The 25,305-nt window shown below is 41.3% G+C and overlaps 1 protein-coding gene across 5 annotated transcripts; it reads left to right on the forward strand.

Moving 5' to 3' along the window:
- Positions 1 to 189: 189 nt before the first annotated feature.
- arhgap17b (Rho GTPase activating protein 17b) lies at positions 190 to 25,274 on the forward strand. 5 transcript variants are annotated; one of them, XM_005925418.3, is made up of 21 exons: positions 192 to 596; positions 4,975 to 5,014; positions 12,920 to 13,024; positions 13,763 to 13,839; positions 14,069 to 14,180; positions 14,469 to 14,545; positions 14,663 to 14,765; positions 14,996 to 15,064; positions 15,213 to 15,294; positions 16,181 to 16,308; positions 16,890 to 17,001; positions 17,087 to 17,168; positions 17,287 to 17,367; positions 18,768 to 18,881; positions 19,006 to 19,097; positions 20,076 to 20,211; positions 21,048 to 21,326; positions 21,946 to 22,070; positions 22,147 to 22,530; positions 23,531 to 23,582; positions 24,094 to 24,232. In XM_005925418.3, exons 1-20 carry the CDS (start codon positions 544 to 546, stop codon positions 23,536 to 23,538), a joined length of 2,259 nt encoding a protein of 752 aa, XP_005925480.1. In that variant the 5' UTR covers positions 192 to 543; the 3' UTR covers positions 23,539 to 23,582; positions 24,094 to 24,232. The 5 variants fall into 5 exon arrangements, with proteins under 5 accessions (XP_005925479.1, XP_005925480.1, XP_005925481.1 ...); XM_005925419.3 differs by having other exon boundaries at positions 23,531 to 23,576; positions 24,094 to 24,219; XM_005925417.3 differs by lacking the exon at positions 23,531 to 23,582 and having other exon boundaries at positions 190 to 596; positions 24,094 to 25,274.
- Positions 25,275 to 25,305: the final 31 nt, after the last annotated feature.

A 25,305-nucleotide genomic window follows, 5' to 3' on the forward strand; every position in this document is an offset into this window, starting at 1 on the left:
TACTGCATTTATGAGTTTCTGTCACGTTTCTCTGATTTGTCATTACTTGACAATCACCCCCGATTTAAAACTCTGATATTTATTCTGAAGAATTCATCCCCACGTTAAAGCATGTGACTTTGCAATGACCAAAGTCTGTTTTTTTCATGTTAAGGTATCACATGTCACCACGGGGCCCATGCGGCTTCCAGTGCGGGAAGTAAAAGCACTTCCTCCTTCCTATCACAGCTGTAGTAGAGAAATCAGCCAGTCTAACAGGAGCGCTGACATTCTTGGCAATGGGGACCCTGAAGGTCGTCCGCCGCTGTTTCTGCTCACTTCCCTGCGCGTCTTAACGGTAACGGCCGATGTCACCGGGTTCAACCAGGAAAACTGTTCAGTTTTTGTGACTAAAAGCGGTCGGAAGTCAGGTCTTTGTAGCACAATGGCTGCGACGTAGCGCAACTTTTTTTGTCCTTTTTTTTTTGGTGGATGATCGACAGCGTTCGTTGGTGCCGCAAACTTTTTACGGACTTGTAGGAAGAAGCTCACGAGACTTGCAACATGAAGAAGCAGTTTAATCGTATGAAGCAACTTGCCAACCAGACTGTTGGAAGGTAGGCTACATAACATTGTTGCAACGTGATGTCATACATTATTGTGTTAGGCCAGCGCTTCTAATTTATGTCTCCCTGTTGTCATCTGGCTGGTTTTTATTGTGGGCGGTGTCGGAGGGGCTGACCACGATTTTGTGTGATTAAAAAAATCTGGAGAATTTCTAAAGGTTTAGATTGCAGTGAAATTGTGTCAGAAGCACACAAAGCTTGTCCAGATGCCACAATAATGGGTTTTTTGTTTGTTTGTTTTTTTTTAAACAATACAAGAAGTTTGAAAAGTAGATTTTCCAGATTTGGTTTAAAAGTACGTGGCTGTAACTGTGGGAAAACATCTGAATTTAGTAGCATTAAGTCAGTGGATTCAATGGATATGAATGGCTACAACAGATTAAAAAAAAATCCTCATTATTACCTTATAATCAATAATAGAGAAGCCCTGCTTAGGATGCATGTGATACTATCAAAACATACAAACCGCAAACAATAAAACAACAGTGGCAAATATTAATAAAGAGGCATCACTGTAAGGGATGGAGAGACTTAAATATATGCTAAATAGATAAATACAAATATTTCTATTTGCTCTCTATATTGCACTCTTTTAGTGTACTTGAAGGAGGCCTCGATTCTGAATTCACTTTTGTCATCAACACCTATTTAATTAAGTCTGTCAACAGTCCCCCTTGCCCTTCTGTGGACCCAAGAATGACCCCACCTTTTACTGCACTATGTACTCACATGTGCAGTGGTATATGTTCAGTTACAGGGTAGGATATGCTCACACGCATGTTACCTGATGGGTGTTGATAGGGCAAACTACGTATACCATCCTTCTTCCTGCGTCTCTGATTCAGTGTCTCCATTTGTTGCTGTATTAATTAACCAGACTGCTGTCGATTAGTTTCGAAGTGATACCCTGCAGGTGCTGGCCTTAGATTCCTTGCATACATGACTCCACATGTTGTTGTGTAAGAGCAGTAAAACTCAACTGAGCAGGCAGGATGACAGCTTGCATACTGAAAGGCAAAATAGTTTGCTTGCCCACACCCACTCTGGATTACTGCTGGGCGAGTTTAACATGCAAGAAATCCTCGGGTGCCATTAATACCACAGCTTAAGTAAGAGTGGGTGGGAGCTAGAAAATAAACAAAAGAAAAAAAAATCACAGAAAGCACTCAAGTTAAATTAAAGTTAAATGTTTTACCCCCCCCCCCCCCCAGTCTTTAAGCTACACATGATCACACATCATAATCCATCAATTGAAGTTATAAAGGTCTAGATTAGATCTCTGTCACGAGCTCGGGGGTAGAACAAAAAAAGGTTTTCCTGCTAATAAATGCTCCAAATACAATTTGACAGAATTGAAATTAAGCTGGCTGTGAAGATCTAGATCATAAACCAGTAAATCTGTGTCCACCCACGTGAGGGTTTGTGATGGTTTGTGGTTTTTTGGACTGACAGACACACACACTGGAGAACACACACACACACACACACACACACACACACACACACACACACACACACACACACACACACACACACACACCAGTTTTTAGTTTTTGTGGAGTAAGCATTTATGTAGCTGTTGACAGCAGAGGCATGGCAGGGTTCGGGCCGCCATGCAGCCACAAAGTCGTTTTTTATAAAAGAGGAAGCCAGATTTCATTTGCATGTGAATAATAAGAGGAAGCGATTCAATTTAGATGTAGTTGCATTGCGGTAGAAGATGGCAGGGTAGCGTGTTTTTACACAGTGTCCTTTACCAAAACTGAGTCAGTGAAACATGATATGATCCATCTCTGCGAGCAGCTTTTAAGATTTTGTGTGTTTGTTTTGGTCAGTTTTCCTACAGGTGCATGTTTTACAGTTACAGTTGTCCTTCACCCCTTTTTTTTTTTTTTTTTTTTTTTTTTTTTTTTTTTTTTTTTTTTTTTCCAAGGTCCGGCTCCAGCTGTCGGTTTTTTTAAGAACAATAGCTTCTGGCTAGAGCCAAGCTGCACTCCACTCCAGTTCAATCGATTCTAATTCCGTGTTGATAGGAATCTAAAGATTGCTCATGCAGCTTTTTCCTTCAGAGACAAGCCTGTAAAGCCTAATGTTTAATGACGTCATATGAATCCATGTGGAGGTATTCTAGCTGCATTATGTTAATAAATGGCTTGTTTTCAGTTTCTGTTTACTTAATACATTGGAGTCACTGACTTGTATCCATTTGTCTATATTCTATTTTAAATCAGTTTCTTCTTTGTTTGGGTAAAACCATTTTGTAGCTAGGACATCTGATGCTGACTATGTGGAATAAATTGGCAAGAAAAATGCACACATTTGCGTAAATATCTTTGTGAAGACACTGACTGACCCTCACGCTAATCGTAACATAAATATAACATTAAAACCAGTTCTTCACCCTCAAGCAGGCCTTTAAAGAGATGAGATGTAAGGACTAACCAAAAGGTCCCCACTTTTTCAAAATGTCCTGACTGCATTGGTTTTAAATCTCAGACTGGTCCTCATTAGGATGCTTTGACAAGTACACCTTGAGGTGTGTCCCATCATCCAGACCCTAGAGATATTTAATTAAATGGAAAATGGAGAGGCATATATCAGGTACTTTTTCTGGTCTTATTGAGCACATTCACTCACACAGCTTCATTCTAGAGTCACTGCTTTGCAAGACGGTCCTGGGCATTACCATAGACTAATCTTCCTACACAAGCACAGGGAGAACGTGCAAACTTCTCACAAGAAGGGCTTACTCGGGTTTGAACTCAGGACTCATCTGCTGTGATCCACTGTAATGCCTCACATTTTAATCTTCCACAGACTCTCGCACTAATATCTGAGAGACTGCATATGGAGTACTGAACAGCATAATTAGCAGCTCAGAGTAAAAGTTGTCTTTAGAATCATTCAAAAAATTACTTATTAATTTTATGCTTTGCAAAGTTTTACCAATGTGAATTGGTCTTATTTGTGATCTGAGCTCGAGACAGCAGACAGCCACCACAAGCAGTTTCGCTAAACAGTGAGAGTATTTCAGGCATGAGTGAGGTAAGCTTGTACTGCATTTTGAGAGTGTAATGTGAAGATCTTATTTTTGTGTCCCACGTCAGTATTGGGTAATAATTCTTGCATGTGAGCGGATTATTTTATCCCCTGCAAGGTGTAAATCTACTGTGTGTTTCTTGGCTGGTGCTGTTAGAGGGTGGGGACAGGCCTTCAGAGATTTGTGCATAAATACACAACATCTGTGTATGTGTTGATGGATTTATTGACGGGGAAACCAATCACTCCTTTGACAATCTCACCAGCTGAGCGAGATGTAAATCAAATGGCTAAAGAACAGTTGCTGATGTTTAAAGGGTTTGGCTTTTTGTCAGCATTTCCTAGAAATGTGGGAGAGCTGTTGTGCCATAATATTTTCCACAGACTCTACGACAGTTCAGCATGTATTTGGTGTGTTTCAGAAATCAACAGGCCACCTGGCAACTTCCTCCTCACTTCATAGAAAAAGGCACACCTTTACGTGTTGCCATAACAAACACGGTGCAGATGACACCTGGGGAAGTGTGTTTTTTAGACCAGGAGGGGGATCAGCATTACATTTATGCATCGATGTTCAACGTGGTTGTACAAATCCAGTTCAGTTTTAATTTGTATAGTGCTAATTTACAAAAACAATCCAGTCAAGGTGGTTTTATAGTGCAACGTAAAGACCCTACAATCACACAGCCTTCTATGAACAAACTCTTGGTGACAGTGGGAAGGAAGAACTCTCTTTTAACTAGAAGAAACCTCCAGCAGAACCAGGCTCGGGGAGGGGCTGCCATCCACTGCCTGGGGGTACCAATAGTAGCAAATAAGTATATCATTATAACAACTGATTGTAGATTTCAGCTTATTCTGTTCACTTACTGCAGGCATACAGCACAGAGTGCAAACTGCAGACTGGTTGTGCTGTAGATTGTGCTCAACTTTGGAGGTCTGTAGAGTCCCAGAGTTTATTTAGCAATAGAGAGCTGTACACAAAAAGCAATAAATGCACTATACATAAGTACAAGTGCATATAATGTCAGCATCACTAGTCTCATATTTCACCAAAACCACCAGGAGAAAAAGGAGAGGAAAAACCCAAGCTCAGCTCATAACAGGCCAGTCAGGTTAACATGCCTGCAATGACACTGCGTGAAGGAGGTACACCTGTTTTTACTACAGTGAAGCCTGAGGAAAAAATGAAGGCAATGCCGGATAGTCGTAAAATGCAATAATAACTCTCTTGTGCAAGCTTTTTGTGTCTCACCTGTATTGCTGTAGGACACGGGTGTGTTCTGTATGTCCTCAGTCTTTGACCACTGGCCTTTGTTTCTCTTCACAGGGCTGAAAAAACTGAGGTCCTGAGCGATGACCTCCTGCAGGTAAATCTTATCTTCTCTTATTTAAAGGGACTTTACGTCCAATAGTTTTTATTATCTTTAAAAAATTCCATTTGGCAGTCTAATGAGGGGTGGGCAGGTGATAAGCATTTATCCTCAAATGTGAACAATGCTGTTTTTAATGGTGGTAACCGGGTAGAAGAATAATAAATACAAAGTCTAAATGTCATAGAAAGTTTTCTCACATCTGTGGTTTAAGAGACCTATATACTGGTGCAGCTGCTTATTTCAGCAAACTCAAGTTTATGCACATGTACAAAAACACCTTCAGGATGTGACACGACTGAATGCTTTTTTTTAGTCCATCAGTTAAATGGCTACCAAGCAGAGTTATAATAGTTTTGTATTTTCTTATTAGTTTTTTTCTAGTTTTCATTTTCATCAGTTTGAAAATGTTTAGTTTTACTTTAATTTTTATTAGTTTTAGTGTTGATCCATAATGTGCTATAGTACTGTAAACATCCAGAGTCTAAATGAACATGTTTTCACATCTAGTTTAAATTTTTAGTTTAGTTATATGTAACTATAGTAACCTTGCTACCAAGCCTACCTGAAAGTCAATGCAACCTTCTTTATTTAGAAAAAATGTAACAGTGCTTAAATGCAGTGAATTTGTCTGCATGATGTTTCATAGGCAACATTAACTCAACCACTCATTACGCCCAAGCTATGCAAAAAATCATCTCAACACACAAAACGTCAAACCTTGAAACAAATGGGCTACAGCAGCAAACCACACTTGTGTGCCGCTCCTCCTATGAGCTAACTGAAACTGAGGCTCTATCCATCCTGCCTTGTATTAACAGTTCAGGCTCCTGGTGATGGTGTAATGGTGTGGAGGATATTTTCTTGGCACGCTTTGAGTCCCTTTAGTAATGTCCATATGCGTAACACCATAGCGTATCCATGTCCTGTTGGCTGCTTCCAGCAGGATAACAGCAGGATAGCTGTGTCACAAAGCTTAAATCATCTAGTTTCTTATACATGACAATGAATTATGCAGTCACCAGATCTCAATTCAATAAAGCACCTTTGGGATGTGGTGAAACAGGAGATTCGCATCATTGATTTACATGTGACAAAACTGTGTGATGCTATCATGTAAATATGGAACAAAATCTCTCAGAAATGTTTCCAGCCCCTAGTTAAACGTATACCATGAAGAATAAATGTCATTCTGAAGGCAGTTTCTTAATATGACTTCACATTTAATTTTCCTCAAATCTGTTAGTCCAGTAAACTCCAGGGCCTCACTGGACTTTGTTGAACCCCTATAACAGTTCAGGTTTTGCCCACAGCACACGATAAAATATGCTGACACTGGGACTGGGTATCTGCCACCTATGAAAGATGTCCTGTTCACTGCCTAACCATAGCTTATTTTATGTCTGCATGTAAAACCGGCTTGTTTAGATATAATTTTCTGGTAGAGTAAAATACGGAAGTTATCAGAAGACTTACAAGCTCCTCGCAAAAGTTCTGTTAAAGCAATCGTGCCTTTGCGCCTTGTTGATGCCAAATCTGTCTGCAGTCTCGGAGTATAACTGCTGCCATTAAAACTTTACTGGCTAGTCTTTCATTCAGCATTGCCTAGCCAGCTCAAGGGTTTGGCACAGCAGAAGCGCCTTATGGTTTTCCACTCAAGGCAAGCTCTGGCGATTCTGTTATCTTGAAATTATACTTGATGTGCACTGTAGCGCTGTGTGGCGGAGGGGGATGGGGAAGCTCTGGCTAGTGAAACTGTGAGATCACTGTTGGGAAAATGGTGTGAATAAATATGACAAACTGAGAGGAATAATTCATGTTCAGGGAAGAAAGCAACTTTTGTGGAAGAAGGTAAAGATGAAGGCTTGATGGGGGAAAGACTCACCAACCCCCATTCTGTCAAGGAAGTCATAGTTCTATGATAGTTAGCAGCTGACCGCTGAACCCCATTCACACAAAGTAGTGCATAAGACGCATTTCTGATTGATCATCGACCTGCGACCTAGGGTGCCCTGTGCACTCATAGAACTCACTTATGATGGAAGATGGTGTTTTTGTTATGGATAAACCATGATTGGCAAAGACATCAAATAACAGAGTGACAGGAGCTTTCTGCTGCGTTGGGCATTCCTTAAGCTCCGGCTCTCAGTAAGGAATGTAATTGGCAAACGACGAGCATAGTGGAAAACTCATGTCAGAATCTGTTCTTTTTTGCAAATAACGAAGACCTCGTATATACGCAAAGAATCTGTTTTCAGATTTGCTGCTTGTTTAGTCATCTCCATACAATGTGTAGCTGCTGCACTACTGATTCACATAGCAGTGAATCAGTATCGCCATTGTAATTTAATCACACTGCCTGGAAAAGTTTTTTTTTCCCTCTTTCCAAACATGAACAGAGAGAGAATAAGTTTTCCTTTCCCCCTCCCCACACTCTTCCACAATTGCATTCCCTGAGAAGTTCAAATTGAAATTTGACTCTATATGACTTCTAGTCTTTTCCATTTTTCCATAGTCGTTTGCATTGGCTAAGGCATTCATCTTGTTTGGACAAGTCCTGCTTCAGAGGGGGAGTTGAGGCGGCTGTCAGACTGGATTGTATCTCTGCTGCCTGATCTCACACTAGTGAGCAAGGCTAGAGCTGGACCCATGCCTAAGTACTCAAATTGATATGAGGGCATGATGGACTGATAATTGATAACGTGTAACAAGCAAGTGGCTACCAGTGAAACGGCTGGTGAGGAAAAACAAAACTCAGGAGTCTCTGTAGAGAGTTCTCCAGCCGGTTGTCTTATCTTGGGATAAAAAAACTAAATTTTAAACAACTCCTTTACTATTTCATCACAAGCTAAATGCTGGAGGAAAACTGTCTTACCACTTTGTCACATTTCCAGTCTAATGTAAACAAAACCAGTTACTTACAGACACATTTAAAGGACACACGTTTTTCTCACATAACTTGTGAGACTACTCCTTTCAGTCAAACATGACACTTTGTTTTGTTTTTGCATTAAAGTCTCAATTCGGCTCAGTCATCAGCTCGTCGAATAGTAAACCGGCCTGCCAACAAGGTCAGCCACAGCGTCACCTGCCAGCCGGCAGTTAACCAACCATTCAGTCCAATCCAGAAAACATGACTGCATCCTGTGTGACTCACTAAATGTTCCATGTTTGTTTTGTTATGGAAGGTCAGAGGTTCTGATTTCATTGCTGTTTAGGGGGGAAAAGTTGGCAAGTAGACTGTAGGACTGTAAACCTTTGGACAGCAAGTAACTGGAGAGTGGAAGTGGTCATTTCTGTTGTGTTAATTGTCTGTGTGTGGGCTTGTTTCTGCCTATGATCAGGGAGTGTTCCTATCTTTTTTTTTTTTTCTTTTTTTCCCCAACTCTTATACTTGGAATCTCTCTGTTTCCTTAATGGTGGCTCTTCCTGATGATCCTACAAGTTTAAACCCTGAGACAAACTTATTAGATTTTGTTACCACACCATTTATTATTTTAATACGGTTCCAGCCCGCACATAGCTTGTCTCTGCTGTATTACCACTATAAAGAGTTAAAGATATGCACATCTCATTTATTTATAAAAAGACTTCAGAGGGCTGTATGAAAACACTTTGTCCCCCTTTGCAATTCCAACAATTCCAACTTTACCACTTGATGACTTAGGCATGCTACTGAAACCTCCATTTAATTCCAATATACTGTGTAAGTCAATTTGCAACCCACCACCATCATATCTGAATTAATAAATCCCATATCTGCTGTCCTTGATGCCTATTCTGTGCTGTAGGGAATCTTAGCAACTTCCTCTCATATTGTCTCAGTTCTGATTAGAGATGGACCGATCCGATATTACGTATCGTATCGGTCCGATACTGACGTAAATTACTGGATCGGATATCGGAGAGAAATAAAAAATGTAATCCCATCCATTAAATATCAAAAAGCACCTCACAAAACTTGCGACATGGCGTAACTCTGCTCATAACCGTAGCACGTTGCAGCAGTATGCGTCACGTGATAGAGCGGCTGTGTGTATTTGTAGCCTCTCTAGCAATGCGGCATTTCATCTCCGAGGAAGTTATCCCAGAGAGAAGTAAAGCAAGTGTGTAAGTTCATCTTAGGAGTGCCTCTTCTCCCTCCCTCTCCTGTTGCTACTTCAATCATGAAACTGATCCATGATCAGCTGATCGGCTTTTCTTTCGGGAGTCCGTCTCTCTTGTTTGTTTATTGCCCACTTCGCGCCAGAAAGAGGAAACCAGCGGCTTAACAACATCAGCACGTTTAACCTTGATAACCTTGTTAGAATTTATTTAATATTACTTTCTACTCGAGGATCTTTTTCTACGTAGCTGACGGCTGGTAACTGTGCAGGGGCGGATCTAGCAAAGTTTAGCCAGGGGGGCCGATAGGGCATGAACAGGGAAAAGGGGGCACAAAGACATACTTTTCTTTCTTATTCTCATTTAGAATGTCTAGTTTTTAATAAATAATTATCTGAATCTTACACCCAAAGTTTTAATCTGATGTAAAATGTATAGAAGTCCATTACTGTATATAGTAACTATTAAGTCTAATATACCCTAGTAAGCTATAGTACTTTATCCTTTGGGAAGGTACGATCTGTGCAGTCTGCAATTCTGTTGAAGAAAGATGTTGAATCTATTTAATTATTCTTGAAAAATGATTAATTTTTGTGCATTTTTTTCCCCAACCTGCATCAAATTAAAGTTGATTACGTCAATTAAGCATCATGAGGCGGAGGGTGGTTCCCTATATTATTATTATTTTATTTTTTTTCTTTGCTAGGAGTTTTAGAACCCTATTGGTTAGGTTGCTTACTCTTTAAAATACCAGAATAGGGAGGATGGAGTAGATTTAAGTTTATTAGACTGATCAGTATTGCTGAACTATGAAATATTTTGGGTGCAGAGTTTGTTTTGTTTTTTTTGCATACAGGTATAACAGAATAGCTTTAGTGTTTTTTGGGTTTTTTTTTTAACTTGAGTATGAACTTATACAAAAAGCAGCAAGATATTAAAAAACACAGTTTTAGTGATTAAAAAACACACTATATCGGATTCATATCGGTATCGGACATAACCAAATGCTCTAATAACACTAGTACTGCGATTATCCAGTCTTTTCAGTCCACAATACCGCCCACTTTGCAGTCACTCAGGTCTTTTTCTTCCTTTCTGGCCAAAAGTGTTGGAAGTCTGGATGCAATTGAACTGGAATCAGCTGAATAGTGAGTGAATCAATTGGATCCAGGCAAGGAAGCCAAGTCCAGATGTGGTTTGGCATGCTGCAACAGCTGCAGGAAAGGAGGAGCAGAGTAAAGGGAGGGTGGAGTAAAGCTGTACGAGTGTATGGGAGAGACTCAAACAGGGCAAGGGGATCAGTGAATTTGGGAGGATGAAAACGAAGGAAGAAGATGGGATCAGACAGCAAATGAGCAGCTCTCAGATCTAGCGCTGCAGCTAAATGTTTATACTGAAACAGGAAGAGGAAGTGGATACTTATGGCAGACCATGTTGGTGATTATGCAAGCTTCAGCAGATTATTATTTTTTACTTCACATAACTGCTGATCATTTAGAGAGTAAATTCTCTCTATAATTGCCTCTTTAGCAGACTTTTCAAACCCACATCTGGAAGAGTCAGGAACTAAAAACTCAGCAGAGCACAGTAATTCTCACAAGTCACTATAGGTACCTGAAACTCTGCACTGGTGGTGCATTTGAGGACAGTCTGATAGAGAGTTATTGGGCCAGTTATCTATACCAAGTGATATAAAGTTCTCCTTTTATGTTTGTTAATCACTAATAATAGTAATTGTAATAGTAACTGTAATAATAAAATTGTATCCACTACAAGTTTCTAAGCAGATTTTCCAGAAAATGTATTGAATGCAAATGTGTATTTGTCTGTGGGAGATTTACGTCCTAACCTCTACACGGGGGATACCAAGGCGTTCCCAAGCCAACCGAGAGATGTAATCTCTCCGCTGTGTCCTGGTTCTTCCCAGTGGGACATGCCTGGAACACCTCACCCAGGAGACATCCTGGTCAGATGCCTGAACCACTTTAGCTGTCTCCTTTTCTACTCTAAACTTCTCACCTCATCTATAAAGCTTTATTTAGACTTCTGTGGGAAATTTACGTCCTAACTTGTGTAGTAACAAAAAACTCCTTTTATCCCCAAACGGCAACATTCCACGCAACCCAAGTGTTTTGTGGAGTGTGTCGAGCCGATGCGTAGTCACAGTTCTCGGGATGGGCACATCAGGTTACTTAGAAGGTTGTGGCATAGGGCTAAAATGGGGTTCTGGTTGTGGTGTAAGTTTCGACATAGATCTGGCGCAGAAATATAATTCGCAAGTTGGAGTGAGCCCAGCCACCCTTCAGTGGAAACTCATTTCCGCCACTTGTATCCACAATCAAGTAAGATTCTTGGTCATTTCCCAGAGTATGTGACAATAGGTGAAGGTGTGAACATTGATCGACCAATAAATCAGCTTGGACTCTCTCTTCACCACAACAGACAGGTACGGCATCTGTATCACTGCAACTGAACAAGTCTTAACAAGACCCCAAGATAAATAAACTCCTCCACTTGGAGCGATCACTCTATCCTTTGCCAGCTGAGAACCAACAGACTTGGAGGCGCTAATTTGCATCCCATCTGGTTCACACTCGATCACAGGCCGCCCCATTTTTAGACTCGAGGTCATCGCTCAGTAACGCTGACAAGACCAAAACCAAATACTAATAGGAAAAAGGCACAAGAAAATATACAACATAAGAAAATCTAGCGTATCATATTTGGGTCTTGCCACGCCCAAATACAACTTCAAAAGTGTATTTTTTTTGTAAGGTCTTCACCAAGTGACCTGACAGCCTCGATACCCACAAACCACAGTCTCCATCAGCCCATCGATATAAAGTGTCTGGCTACAGAGGAACTCTCAACCTGATTTGTGGGACATGATAGTTTTTTTTTCTTGGTGACTCAGTTACCAAAGGCCACAGTCCCACCCTGGTGCTGGAAAAATGAAGCAATAAAATACAAGATTACTGTCAACTCAAAGTGTAAATATGTGTTGGTAATCCTGCTATGTTCTTTGTAGTTGCAGATCACTGTTGTCTTAATTTTCAGCATTTTTATCCAAATGTTGCACATGCTGTCGTATTTGGTGATTGTGCTTTTCTTGGCTCACTTGTGTCCTGTGCACTCAGGGCCACCGTAGAGAAAATTAGTCAAATCAGTTGGGAGCAGACAGCAAACGAGGGCAGAATGTGGAATTGTTGTTGCTAGCTTCAAGCCTCCTAAAATTAAACCGTTTTGTCAAGCTACAAAACGTATAGCATGCTATAGGGGGTCATGGAAATGTGAGTGAAAGAGAAACAAAGACATCGAAAACCACTGGGAAAGTGTGCTTGATGCCCTCCATTACCAGTAGCTCAGGCCTGCAGTTAGACTGATGCATCTGCTTTCTTTGATAGCATCTCTCGCTTCCTGTTGTCGGTAAAGACTTGCTCTTGACTCTGATTCCTTCCATCTGGCTGTCAGAGCTGCACGCCATGTAACAGAATTGGACAAACAGCCTACAACTGCCGTCATATTTCAAAAACACTAGCAGGGTGGGAAATATGCGAGATGAATGTGTGCATGTGCAGCATCTGTATTTTGATTTGTAGCCCTCACCTGTGTTGTTTCTGCTGAACAGGAAGGTTAAACGGTCCATTACACTTATTTCCTTCATCCGTGTTTAAATCAGTTAGCTGATCTCTTCCACGATAGACCTGTTTTGCTTGTTCTAATTTGATAACGCTGCATTTTATCTTTCTTTTTTTTTTTTTTCTTTTTTTTTCTTCTGTTTTTTGTGTGTGCCCACAGATCGAGAGGCGGCTGGAGCTGGTTCGTTTGGTGTCTCACAACACGCACAAGAGGCTGGTGTCCTGTCTGCAAGGTCAGCTGGGCACAGACACAGAGAAGAGACATGTAAGAGGCACCTTTTCTTTTTTTTTCTCTGTCAGATTCATTCCATCATTTAGCTTTTTTATTTTCACTTTTTCATCCCATCATATTAGCAACATGCCACACTTTGGATATGGCTTCATTTACAAGAGCATAATTAGGATGAATCACTGTGACAGCCATTCTGAACTAGGGCCCTGCTATCATGTGTTTTTCTTATGTAACACATAGATATGACAGAGACTCTCCTTCCAGCTTCACTATCACCATTCAGCAGACCCAGCCCAAAGGCCAATAAAACTGACGCAACTCTGAAGGAATCCCTGTTACGTTGTCATACTTTGATTACTCTTCTAAATTAAGTCATCTTGATGGTGCAGTGTTTGGCACTCCTGCAGGCAAAGTGAAATTAACAGATAAGCCAACGTGGTTGGATCAGTTGTCCTTAAACTGTTGGGTAGAGCCACAGCAGGCAGGGTATAGATAATGAAGGGGAGAAAAAAAATTAGCTGAAGCTAAGCTGAATTGGGGAGGGGGTTGTCTACATGTTTCCTTGATGCTGTAAGACCTGCCCTTATATCCCCCTTTTTTCAAATTCATATTTAAGTTAAATTTAAGTTAAATATATGACGTATTTGGTATTTTGGTGTTTGTGCAACTAATTTGAGTCGGATCCAAATCAGAAAAGAAAACATGTCAATGAAGTGAACGTTATTAAGTAGACTGAGCTGCTTGCTTTCTTTCTTTCTTTTTCCCTTGTAGAAAAAGCTGCCCTTGACCGGGCTGTCCCAGACCATGCAGGAGGGTGGCAGCCAGCTTGGAGAAGAGGGTTTGATTGGGTGAGTTTCCATCGAAAGACCAGTTTCAGCATCGTTTAAGTTGAAAATATCACCTTTAAATGGGCAAAATTGGTGAACAAGTAAGTGTTTATCAAGATCAGTGTAAAAGTATTTAAATAAAAAGGGGATGTGGGATCTAGCTGAAGCTCTTTACATATGTTTTACTCGCTGTGAGGAAAAGTAGTGATAACTGGGATATTTGCATATATGTCTCTGTGCACGTGAACAGCAAGATGATGGATGTGTGTGGCGAAGCCGAGGGCAAGTTGGCTTTTGAGCTGCTGCAGCATGAAATGCAGATGGAGAAAGACATTCTGGATCCTCTCAACCAGCTGGCAGAGGTAAAAGCTCATGCATACAACCATTGATTGGCTTCTTCCTTTTAATCCCTTTAAAATCATGCGCTATATTATAAAAACAAAGACCCAGCAGCAGAGACATCAAGCTGAACTTTGTGTTTGTGCCAAATTCAACGATGCCTTTAGCACTGTTTTGGGTTCATTGCTATTCTGTATCTTTAAAATTGACACAAGGTTCTCACAGGAAAATTGCTCAAAAGTGCTCATTATACCTTTTGCAGTGCATGTGTAGTCATGTCGTTCTCATGGTTCCTCTTGTTTCTCTCACAGGTAGAGATTCCCAACATACTGAAACAGAGAAAGCAGCTTGCTAAGCTGGTTCTCGATTATGACTCTGCTAAAACACGGTACATTTCCACACAGCCTGATAACAATTTTTTTTATTTTTTAATAGTCTTTGTATGGCTCCAATCTTTCAAATGTTTCCACTAACATGGTTACTTAAATAATCCTTTGTTCTGCAGGTGGTTACAGGCGACCAAGTCCACCAATCCAGCCATGGCAGCTAAAGTTGACTCGCTCAAAGACGAGATGGATGAGGCACTCAATAAAGTAGAAATATGCAAGGTAGATTTCATGTCGACTCTTTCCCATGAGGCTTGCTGCATAAGGTTAGGATCAGATTTGATGAACTGGCTGAACAAAGAAGGCTTTATAAGGGGGACTAAATCAGGACACTGATGCTATGCACATTTTTGGACCGAGTAATTAAAGCTCATAGCTTTGTCATATCCATGTCTTCGTGAACAGTTTCTCATTGTTTGCCATACACGTCATTCTTTTGTCATTTCATGCAGGACCAGCTCTCTGCAGACTTGTACAACTTTGCTTCTAAAGAGGGAGACTATGCACGCTATTATGTGATGGTGAGTGCACCTCAGTTTACTGGTAATGGAAATGCAAATATGGAACGTTCCACTGTAACACAGTTACTAGGCGATGTGTGATAACCAAGTACTATGTTCACATTAGATTTGGTGTATGTGATTTTGTGTGTGTGTTTCTGTATAACAGTTATTAGAGACCCAGGCAGAGTACCACAGGAGGTCTCTGGCAGCTCTGGAAGTAGTTATACCCACCATCCAGACACAGCAAGGTGAACAATAAGACACAAAACATATTATTAAACATGTAAATAACATAAAAACTTTGCTTCTTCTTTTTGTTGCTGATCTGCTGGTTTAGGGTTAGAGAAATAAAGAGTGGCTTGTCATCCTGCTTAACAGTTCTCACAAAGGACTTCACATTATAATTGTTTATTTTGTGGTCCCTTAGCAGGGTGTGCTGTTATAAATTTTGCAGGTTTTCTGTCTTATTGGCTGGTATATATCACAGACTGGTGTGGGGGTGTGTGTGTGTGTGTGTGTGTGTGTGTGGGGGGGGGGGGGGGGGGGGGGGGGGGGTGTGTTGTGGGCACATTGTGTGTGTGGGGGGAGGGTGGTGTGTGTTGTGGGGTGTGGGTTTGTGGGGGGGGGGGGTGTGCTACATGTGTGGGGGGGGGTGTAGTGTGGGGGGGGGGGGGTGGTGTGGTGCTTGATGTGTGTGTGATCATGTGTGTGTGTGTGTGTGTGCACTGCTTATTGCAACATAGTGAAACGACTCACTACAATTACATCGTCACATTAGAGGGTTTTTTGGGTTTTTTTTTTTTTAAGTGTGTTTATATGAACCTTAGAATCAGCTTTCTGATGTGATCTGATTATAGATTTATTATTTGTTTGGCCCAGATTTATCCGAATGAAAGCCAGGATAACTGGATTTCAAGTTGGCTTTTTACATGTTTTCATGCACATGACAAAAGAGCAATCGTATCACACAAACATACCTGCAAAGACTTCATTTAAAAGTCTAAATAAAGAATGTGGTATTCCTGTTGTCAGCTGTAGAACTATATAAAAATTGTTGAAAGCCATGAAGTTAACTGCAGACAGTTAGTGAAACGAGTGCCAACGCAGAACATTGCCGATGCTTGTCTCACCTAGACTCCTGGATAGAGAAGCCGGCATTTGGCACGGCGCTGGAGGAGCATCTGAAAAGGACCAACCGTGAGATCGCTCTGCCGATTGAGGCCTGCGTCATGATGCTGCTTGAGACCGGCATGAAGGAGGAGGTACGGATGGAGAGATGGAAGAAGAAAATTGGAGACTTTGCTAAAGTAGGGCAAAGTTGAGGGTTAATTGACCAGAATTTGGATTAAATTTGTACCCATAAACCTCCTGTGTGTTTGAACTGGAAGGACATGTGGGTCATGTGGACTGCGTTTTAAAAATGATGGCATGTAAAGTCTGGAAACATCTGTAGCCAACTTGAGGTTAGCCAGTCTTTGTCCTGTGGGAATAAAACCTCTGTGTGTGCACACACAGGCATCTGTTACCCATTAGTATGATCGCTGTTGCACTCTTGAAATGAAACAGTATCACTAGACTCCCCATGAAGTACGATTCAAGACATTTCTAAATGGAAACAAACCTCTTCTTGCTGTGCATCCGTCTGGTGCTCATCCTCTGAAAGAGTCACATCTCTGTTGGTAGCAAAAGCATTTCTCTTTACTTTTGCAGACATTCAGTACTCGATTGCATTACTTCTTCTTTTGTGTTACCAACCCAGACTCACTTCTTTAATTTTAGGAGAGAAACAGCCTCCTGTAACCAGGCACTGCTGTGACCTTGCTCTCCCTTATTTTCTTTTCAGGGTCTATTTAGAATTGCTGCTGGAGCTTCAAAATTGAAAAAGTTGAAAGCAGCGCTGGACTGCTCCACCTCACAGCTCGAGGGCTTCTACTCTGATCCCCATGCCGTGGCTGGTACTACTTCTACAAATCCACAGAAAGTAAAAACATCAGCTCCAGGTCTTTGTCTCATGGCATATATTTTGTTTTTGATACACAGGAGCTCTCAAGTCCTACCTCAGGGAACTTCCTGAACCTCTAATGACATTTAGCCTTTATGATGAGTGGATACAGGCCTCCAAGTAAGACACTGCACACAAAGACACGACTCCTGTAATGTCCTGTAAAACACTTGTGCAGCACTAATAAACTTTAGATTCATGTGAAGTATGTTTGCAGTAAATGTTGTTAATGTTTCAGTACCTTAGACTCTGACAAAAGACTTCAGGCCTTGTGGGTGACATGTGACCATTTGCCAAAGGCCCACAAAGCCAACTTCAGGTACTCTATATTACTCTCTTTTAATTACTATCATTTATGCCAGCCTTATTATTTATTTTTTAAATAACGCTGTTTTTTTGGTTTGCTTTTTAAATGTAACCTTTTTTGTACATGTTTATTCATGTGAGGAATTGACCAGATCCCTCATTTCTTTATATATTGCCAGAAAAATGGAAAATTGGAGCTGTAATTAGCAAAAGATAAAGATATCATCATTATTCTTGAACAGTTCAGTCTGTGCTCTCTGAGAGTTCTTTTTTTTTGCCATTAAGTAGTCTTCAGGAATACTTCTTGAAGGACATTCAAAGCTCTTCTTTTGATGCTGGCTGCCTTTTGTTCTGTTCTGTCAACATGATGTCTGTGTTGAGGTCCAGGCTCTGGAGAGATCAGTCCATAGTTACACTGTGTTTGTTCTATCCAGGTGTGGTTTTCCTGCATTGGCAGCAGGTTTGAGATGATTGTTATACGGAAAAATGAAGCCGTTGGCATTTGGACACTTTTCAGATGGTATTGCATGTTGGATCAAATCTGACAGTGCTTTTTTTTTTTTGTATTCATAATTCAATTTTGGCAAGATCTCAAACACCACAGGTTAAAATGCGGGGCTTCAAGCCACAACAGATTTTGCAGTGGATTTTTAAGTGAATTTCTTGTATAATTTGGCATACCTCCACATATTCCTCCAGTTTGCCTTCTTTAAGCTTCTTGAAACCCACCCCGCTTCCACTGAGACCATTTCTGATGAGACTTTAATGGACAGAAGGTGAATCAAATGAATGGGACAGATGCATCACTCAGATGCTGCATCAGGTCTAAAAACTCTGCTGGATTTTTTTTAAGTAAATAGCTCTTTGAGAATCATCTTTTTGGTTAAACAATGGGAATAAATTGCCTTTGCAAAAGGCTGCTGGTAACAAATTGGCTCTACAGTTACAACTTCTTTGTTAGGTGCAAACACAAAAGTGGTTGTTTCTGTGAGTTAAACACCTTCTGTATTTCCCCTTTTTTCTATGTCAGACTGGTTCAGGAGTCAGAGTTAAGTGGTTTAATACGCTTAACAAAAAAATGAGTGGAAAAAATCGCAACATTAATTTAAAAAATGACAAGAACATCTGGCTCCTTGAGAGCAAAATACTTAGAAATGAGGGTTGGCTCAAGACTTTTGCACAGCACTGTAGATGGAAAAATAGGTGCGTATTTCACCACTGTACCAGATGTTACTTTGATGCTCTAGTAAACCAGTTTACTGGTTGAGCCTCTCAGGCCACATTCACAGCAAGGCCGTAACTTTCTCGAGGAGTCAGAAACCCGCCAGGTTGGGGACAGTGTATGATTTAAAGGTGGGAAAAATATTTTGGAGATATTTTTGTTTTTTAAGGCAGTTTGTGTCTCCGTTGCAGGTATCTGGTGAAGTTCTTGGCTAAACTGGCTCAGGACAGTGATGTTAATAAAATGACTCCCAGCAACATCGCAATAGTCCTGGGGCCTAACCTGCTGTGGTCGAAGACCGAAGGGTGAGCATGTCGTGGACGGTTCACCTCACTTTTATGTCATCATTCTAAAATGCAAAGCGCGTCGTTCTCTTAGGCTGACTGACCTTCCTCCCGTTCTTATCTCCGTCTCTGTGCTCGTACTCAGGACGCTGGCAGAGATGGCAGCAGCTACATCTGTGCATGTACTTGCCATCATTGAGCCTATTATCCAACACGCTGACTGGTTCTTCCCTGAAGGTGAAACACTGTTGTTGTATTTGCAATAATTCTCCTTCTCTCTGTCTGTTGTCTGCTGTTTGGCGTGCTTATTCTCGATGATATAATCTGCCTGAACCTTTGCAGCGTGTGGTAATGCGTCCGTTGAATGCTCCTGCAAAAGATAACATTTGCATAAATTTCCATTGTTGATTTGTGGAGTTTGCCAGCACTTAGTTTTCATGCAACAATGTTAACGCGCAGGCTCATCCTTTGTGGGTTGACAGTGGGTACTTTGAAAAATGTTGAAGCTCATTAAATTGATGAATAGTAGCTGAAATGGTTTCTCTCCACATTAGCCAGCAAGGCTAAGAGTCTGTAGCCATGCTCGTGGCTCTGTAGGATGTGGCTGAAGCTCAGAGCACATTGTTAACCAAATTCTAAAATTAGCATGCTTGTGCTGATTTTGCGAGGATAATTTTACCCAGTTCACTATCAAAGCTCAGCTTTAAGTTGTCATGATGATGAAATCCACAACTATTATTCAGTTGTGGTTTCTATAATGAATTTACTCTGTAACAGCTGAGCAGAGGGTGCATTTTTAAAATAACTTTACTGAGCCTTAAAGAAAAGGATGCAGAGTCTGTAGGTATCTGCTAGTCCTCAATTTTGCTAACTTGAGTGACTAATCTGGACCTTTTGACTCTAGTTTTGAGTATTTTTAATTAAATTATCTGGAGAAAAAAGGCTTATTGTGTGTTACTCTAGTTTCAGTGAGAGAAATTGTAGTATTCTGTTTGTGTGTTGGTTGGCACTTATTAGCTGGTAGGTGTATAAGTTATACACCTGTACGGTCTCCTAGAGTCAGCTGATTATAGCACACTCTACCGTCTCTTGAAAATATCATGGCTCCAAGTGGCCAGTGAGTGATGTCACAGAGGCTTTGTGCATCTTTTGTATACAGTCTTCTTGCAAGCTGTAGGTCATTTTTAATTTGCTTAATTTGCTTCTGTCCTCCAGAGGTGGACTTCAACGTGTCAGGCATGTTCTCCTTGCCCAGCCATCCACCCACCCCGGACCCCGAACCTATCCTGGACAGGAAACGCCCCGGCAGCATGGGGCAGGACGGGGACAGTCACACCCCTCGTAAAGACAGGTACCTGTCTCGTCCCAACCTCAGCCTCAGCCTGCCCCTCACCCTGCCGTCCCGTCCCAAGACACTGAGCAGGCAGGAGTCGAGGGGCCCAGCGGTGTCGGCCCTTTATGTCGTGGCCAACGAGTCCATCACGGTCACTGAAACGCCCACTGAAGATCTGCCCAGTCCAGACTTCAAGGCTGTGCCACAGTCTAACGTAGATCCCACGAATCCAGTTACTAATAAGTGAAATAAGGGAAATGATGCTTTGTGTGATTTGTGCACTACATTTGTTGTGTTTTAAGCTAATCAGTTATATTTTGCTGAGATTCGTCCGTAACATGACCATAACATTTATGAAACACAAAGCCTTTTTAATAATGTTTGGGAATCCATTTATGTCTCAAGTTTTATTTCTCTTGTGTTACTGTTGTGTACTCTTGTGTTATCTCCTTAATTTCCAATTAAAGCTTAGGTTGCACTGTAGGTTGCTGGTTTTATGTTTTGCGTGGGCTTGCATTTTTGTCATCTTTTTTTTTTTTTTTTCTCTATTTCACCTGTCGCCGCATTAATGTTGCAGTTCAAAGTTGTTCTATTTTAAAGGTCACTCATGTGGTTTTATGTCCTCTTTGGGTTCTTCTTTCTGAACCGGTTTCGTTCCACTCAGGAAGTGGCGTCTCTTTCTGTCTCGACATCACAACATCTCTCACTGCTCTCGCTGGGTTCTTTCGAGGGGGTTTTTGTTTTTGTTTGTCGTTTTTGTTTACTTCTGTCTCTGAGTCTCTTGCTCCTTCACTCTTGTCTGATGGCCTGTGGTTTGCCCTCCTGAACACTCTCCCCTCTCCCCCCCTCCCTAGCCCTGTTAACAAACAGCCGGAGCCCGCTCCTCGCAGAACCAGCGTCTTAAATAGAAAGCAGTCACCACTAACCTCACCCACCTTCCAACCCCCATTACCCCCTCTGGAAGCCGGGACTCCTACACAGCTCGAACCCCATCCTCCTCCTCCTCCTTCAGAGGCTGAGCAGCCTGGCTTGAGTGTTGCTGGCAGTGGTGGTGGTGGTGGTCTGGTTGGTGGGGTCCAGGTAGCCACAGTGCAACATCAGGTTGTAACCCAGCTCAGCACAGAGGAGAGCAGGTAAGGAGTGAGCTGAGGTAGCACCGGTACTCCACTGCAGCCAATCATCCGATCCGGAGCTCGCCACCCTTTGTTTGCCATGTATTTGATTAATTTGATTTACTGGACGTCACAAAAAAAATCATGAGCATAAAAATGTCTATAATGTCTGCAAGTATTAAATCTGCTTCATTAATTAATAATGTAAATAAATGAAAAACACTGTTATGCTTTGCACAACTTTCCCCCTGCCCTCTGTTTGTGATGATCAACAGAACTCTCGGTTTCTGTTTATAAAGAGAAGCTGTCTTTCCTTCCTGTCTGCTCGTCTGTTTGGTGGTTTAACAACTTTGAAGCTTTGAAGACTTTGTTTTTATGCATGTGTCTCATTACTGAACACTTGTTCCGTCCGCTGAATGGACTTCTTTCATGATTTTTGCATCCCGTGCTTTCTTCGTGCGTTTATCGATCCTTTTGAGTCATTCTTTCTGTAATAACCTAATCCAGTATAATTATTCTTTGAATGGAAAGGTGTGCAGTTGGTTTTATGCATGAGCACTGGTGCTGCACTTGATCCTAGAATGTTGAGGGTGTATGACACGGAAATGGATTAATAATTGGAACTGTGGTGTTTTCACAGCCCGGCCCGTGAGCACATGTCCACCCCGCCTCCGCAGAGGAATGGTTCAGCGGTCCATCTCGCTGTAGGAACCCCACACCCTCAGGGAAGCTCCAAAGGGCCTAGTCCACACATGGTCCGCAGAGGTGAGGAAATCTAAATCTGCTATTTTAGTGGTTTAATATAGCAAATGAGATTTAATAAGTACGTTTTCCTCTGAAGGCACCAAGAAGCAAGCCCCAGCCCCACCCAAACAGGCCAGCCCGTTCGCCTCTCAGCTCAGTAACACCCAAGCACCCGGTTCCCCGCAGCACCCACCCATCACGCCCCGTCGTGTCCACAGCAAAGATGCCCTAATCCAAGCTCCGAGCCATCCACCCCCACAGCCGCCTACACCCCAACAAGCCCAGGGAGAGTCAGAGCACTCTCCCCCTAGCAGTCCCACCCCTCCTGACACTCCGCCGCTCTTCCACTCCGGATCTCTCCCTCGACCCTCGAGGCCAGCTCCAAAACCGAAACCCCGTCCCAGCATGCCACCGCCTCCGCAACCGGCAGCAAATGACAGCGGCAATGGCATGTTCAACTCGGCCTCAAAGATCATAACAGGTAAACCAGTCTGTGTCTCAGTTTCTTTTTTTTGTATAAAATTAATATACTATACTAAAAATATTTTATACTAAAATACAAATACAAAGGTTTGCATCATCGACTTAAATGGTGTCAGCAATACAGTGTGGCAGAAATCAACTACTGCAACAAAAACATTGCTAAAATAAGTTGTATGTGTATATACAAAGCTTTAACCTCTAAACAGAGTAATCGTTGATTTGGCCACTTTTGCAGTGCAGTGGTTGCAAAGATGTGTGATTTTTATTTTTTTTTAATATATTTTTTTTAAATTTATTAATTTATTTTTTGTTAACTTTAAAAACTCCACATAAGGGTTGTGCATTCGAAGAGCTACCAAGAAAAAATACAAGAGTACAGAAGAATATGCAAATTAAATAACAGTACGGTGATAAATTGGATGTGACCCCAGATAATAAACCACATAATAAATCATTAATCTGAAATGATCATGTAAATAACTGTAATGCAGTTGTAAAATGGATTTCAATGGGATCATGAATTATAATGGTGTGAAAGTGGGAAGTAAAACTACAGTGCAGTACAAATATTGAAATGTATATCTGCTAAAATGACCTCCGAGTAATGGCGAAGTATCATTTTAACTTAACATCTGACCACTTCCACCATGGTTACACTCCACCTTTGAAAACAATATAGATAAAAGGCAATTGTTGTTTATTCAGACAAGTTTTTAAAGGAAGTTACCAGATCTACTGAAGAATAGAAGCTTTCTTTGGTGTGTTTTTTGTTTAAATGATTTTCTTTGTGCAGACATTCCCATTATTGAACTCACTCACTTGCTGGCCGTCTGCTGGTACTATATTCACTTCTGTTATTGAGTGATTTCAGCTTCTTCTCGGAGCAGTGCTATATTTAGCTCAGTGGCTTTTGGTTTCACTGTCTCATTTTTGGCTCACACACTTACAAAAGAGCTGTGGTGATCTGATGCATGACGGCATATGTGTAAATATTGCAGATGTCTGAGCTGCGGGCCTGCCTGTAAGATGAGCTTTGTAAGGCAGGTAATGGTAAGGATCTGATTGGCTGATGCATTAACCTCGGTCTGTGTCTACTGCATGTGCATCTGTCTGGGGGAGAGAAAAGTGGCGTGTGTGGGCGTGCACATATACATTTATATGTAGGCTTGGTGCTTTTGTCCTAGGCTTTAGCTATGCTTTGCAACAACACTAACATGCTTGCAATTTTTTGTATTTGTGGTTACTAACACAGAGAGAGAGTGTGTGTGTGTGTGTGTGTGTGTGTGTGTTCTCTTGAACGATTTTTTTTTTTTAATAATTTGCATTGCATTTAAAGATTAACACACCAAGGAAACTCTCATGACTGCCACACCAACTAAAAAGAGTTACTCAAGTAGTGCTGGTTAGAATAGATTTATTTATGAGAGCAATCCTTGGTGTCTTGCTGTGTGTGCGTGTTTGTATGTGTGAGTGTGAGCTCCCCGGTCTAAAACTGTGTGTCTATATATGGTTTGGTTTATTGATTTGTTTGCTGACTGGTTCCCTTCAACATCCTCTCCAGAAGGAGGCCTGGTTCTAAAGGGGATTGGAAGAGCCATCATTCCTGAGGTGATTGAGGACGAAGAAAGGGAAAGCTCTGCTGGTCAAGAGCCTGCCACCGCCACTACTACCACTAACACCCCCCCAGCCCTGAACCCAGACCCCAGCATCCAGACAGAGAGCACCGCTTTTTAAAGTCTGGGCTTGACTGTTTATGATCAAACATAAGACGGGGTAACTCAAAATGAAATCACTCCGGCTCTTCAAGTACCGCTCACATGATGTCAGAGTGTCGCTGGAAACGAATGGCTGCCTTTTCCTCTGCTATACTGACTCACACCAGAAACCTCATCTTAAGTTAGTCGTTCAGACCACAAGGGCCCTGTCCAGCTATCACTTTCCACATTAGACTGCACATTAAACGGTTTGCTCCACATACTGCTTGGGTATTCTCTGATTGGACTGCAGGGCCTTGTGAGGAACAAGGCTAGCGGGGCTTTAACATAAAACCTCAGCAATATCGCAGCTGAATATCGCAGCTGGCTTCAGAATGCTGGTAAAGTTAATCTTTTTATTTTTTTTTAAAACTATTACTATTAAATCTTCAATTATGCAAATACTTCTTTAAAATGTGAATCTGGTTTTACCACATAAACCCAAATAAAGAAAAATTTTCAGTGAGTAAATAATTCCCTCATGTCCACAGCAATACTATGAAGGACCAAAGGAAATGACTGTTAGTCAAAGCAAACTGAGTTCAAATGTTGAGCCATTGTTATGGTTGCTAATGACCAAATATTTTAGTGTGAGTGCAATATAACAGTTTCTCTTCCACTGCTGTCCCATCCCAGCGTGCACACACTGCCATTTATTAGTTATTCAGGGCAGTTTTCAGTTTGAATTTTCTTTGATTTCCATGGACCTGATTCACAAAGCTGACAAAAATATAACTGATTTTTTTTCTCCTGCTAAATGTAACTGATCATTTTTCTATCACACTCAAAAGCTATGACCAAACTCCAGCATGTGATTAAAATTTGTAGAATTTTTTTTTTTTTTACTATGGCTCATTAGCTTTGCCTTATTTTCAGCTTTTTTTTTTCTTTTCTTTTTTTGGTTGTTTAAGCATTTTTATGGTGGTTCTTCTGCACAAAATACACTGCGCAATGCGTTTTTGATCTAAATAAAGATTGTTCAACAGTTTTTTATCTTGAATGATTTTTTTTTTTTATGT

This window comes from Haplochromis burtoni, unplaced genomic scaffold, assembly GCF_018398535.1.
Source record: "Haplochromis burtoni strain Fernald_Lab_line unplaced genomic scaffold, NCSU_Asbu1 Contig_81, whole genome shotgun sequence".
NCBI lineage: Eukaryota > Metazoa > Chordata > Actinopteri > Cichliformes > Cichlidae > Haplochromis > Haplochromis burtoni.

Coding starts and splice junctions, on each gene's coding strand:
- arhgap17b (XM_005925417.3), top strand. CDS start 544: ATGAAGAAGCAGTTTAATCGTATGAAGCAACTTGCCAACCAGACTGTT. Junction 19,098..20,075: donor TGACTGGTTCTTCCCTGAAG/GTGAAACACTGT, acceptor TCTGTCCTCCAG/AGGTGGACTTCAACGTGTCA. Junction 20,212..21,047: donor CACACCCCTCGTAAAGACAG/GTACCTGTCTCG, acceptor CCCCCTCCCTAG/CCCTGTTAACAAACAGCCGG.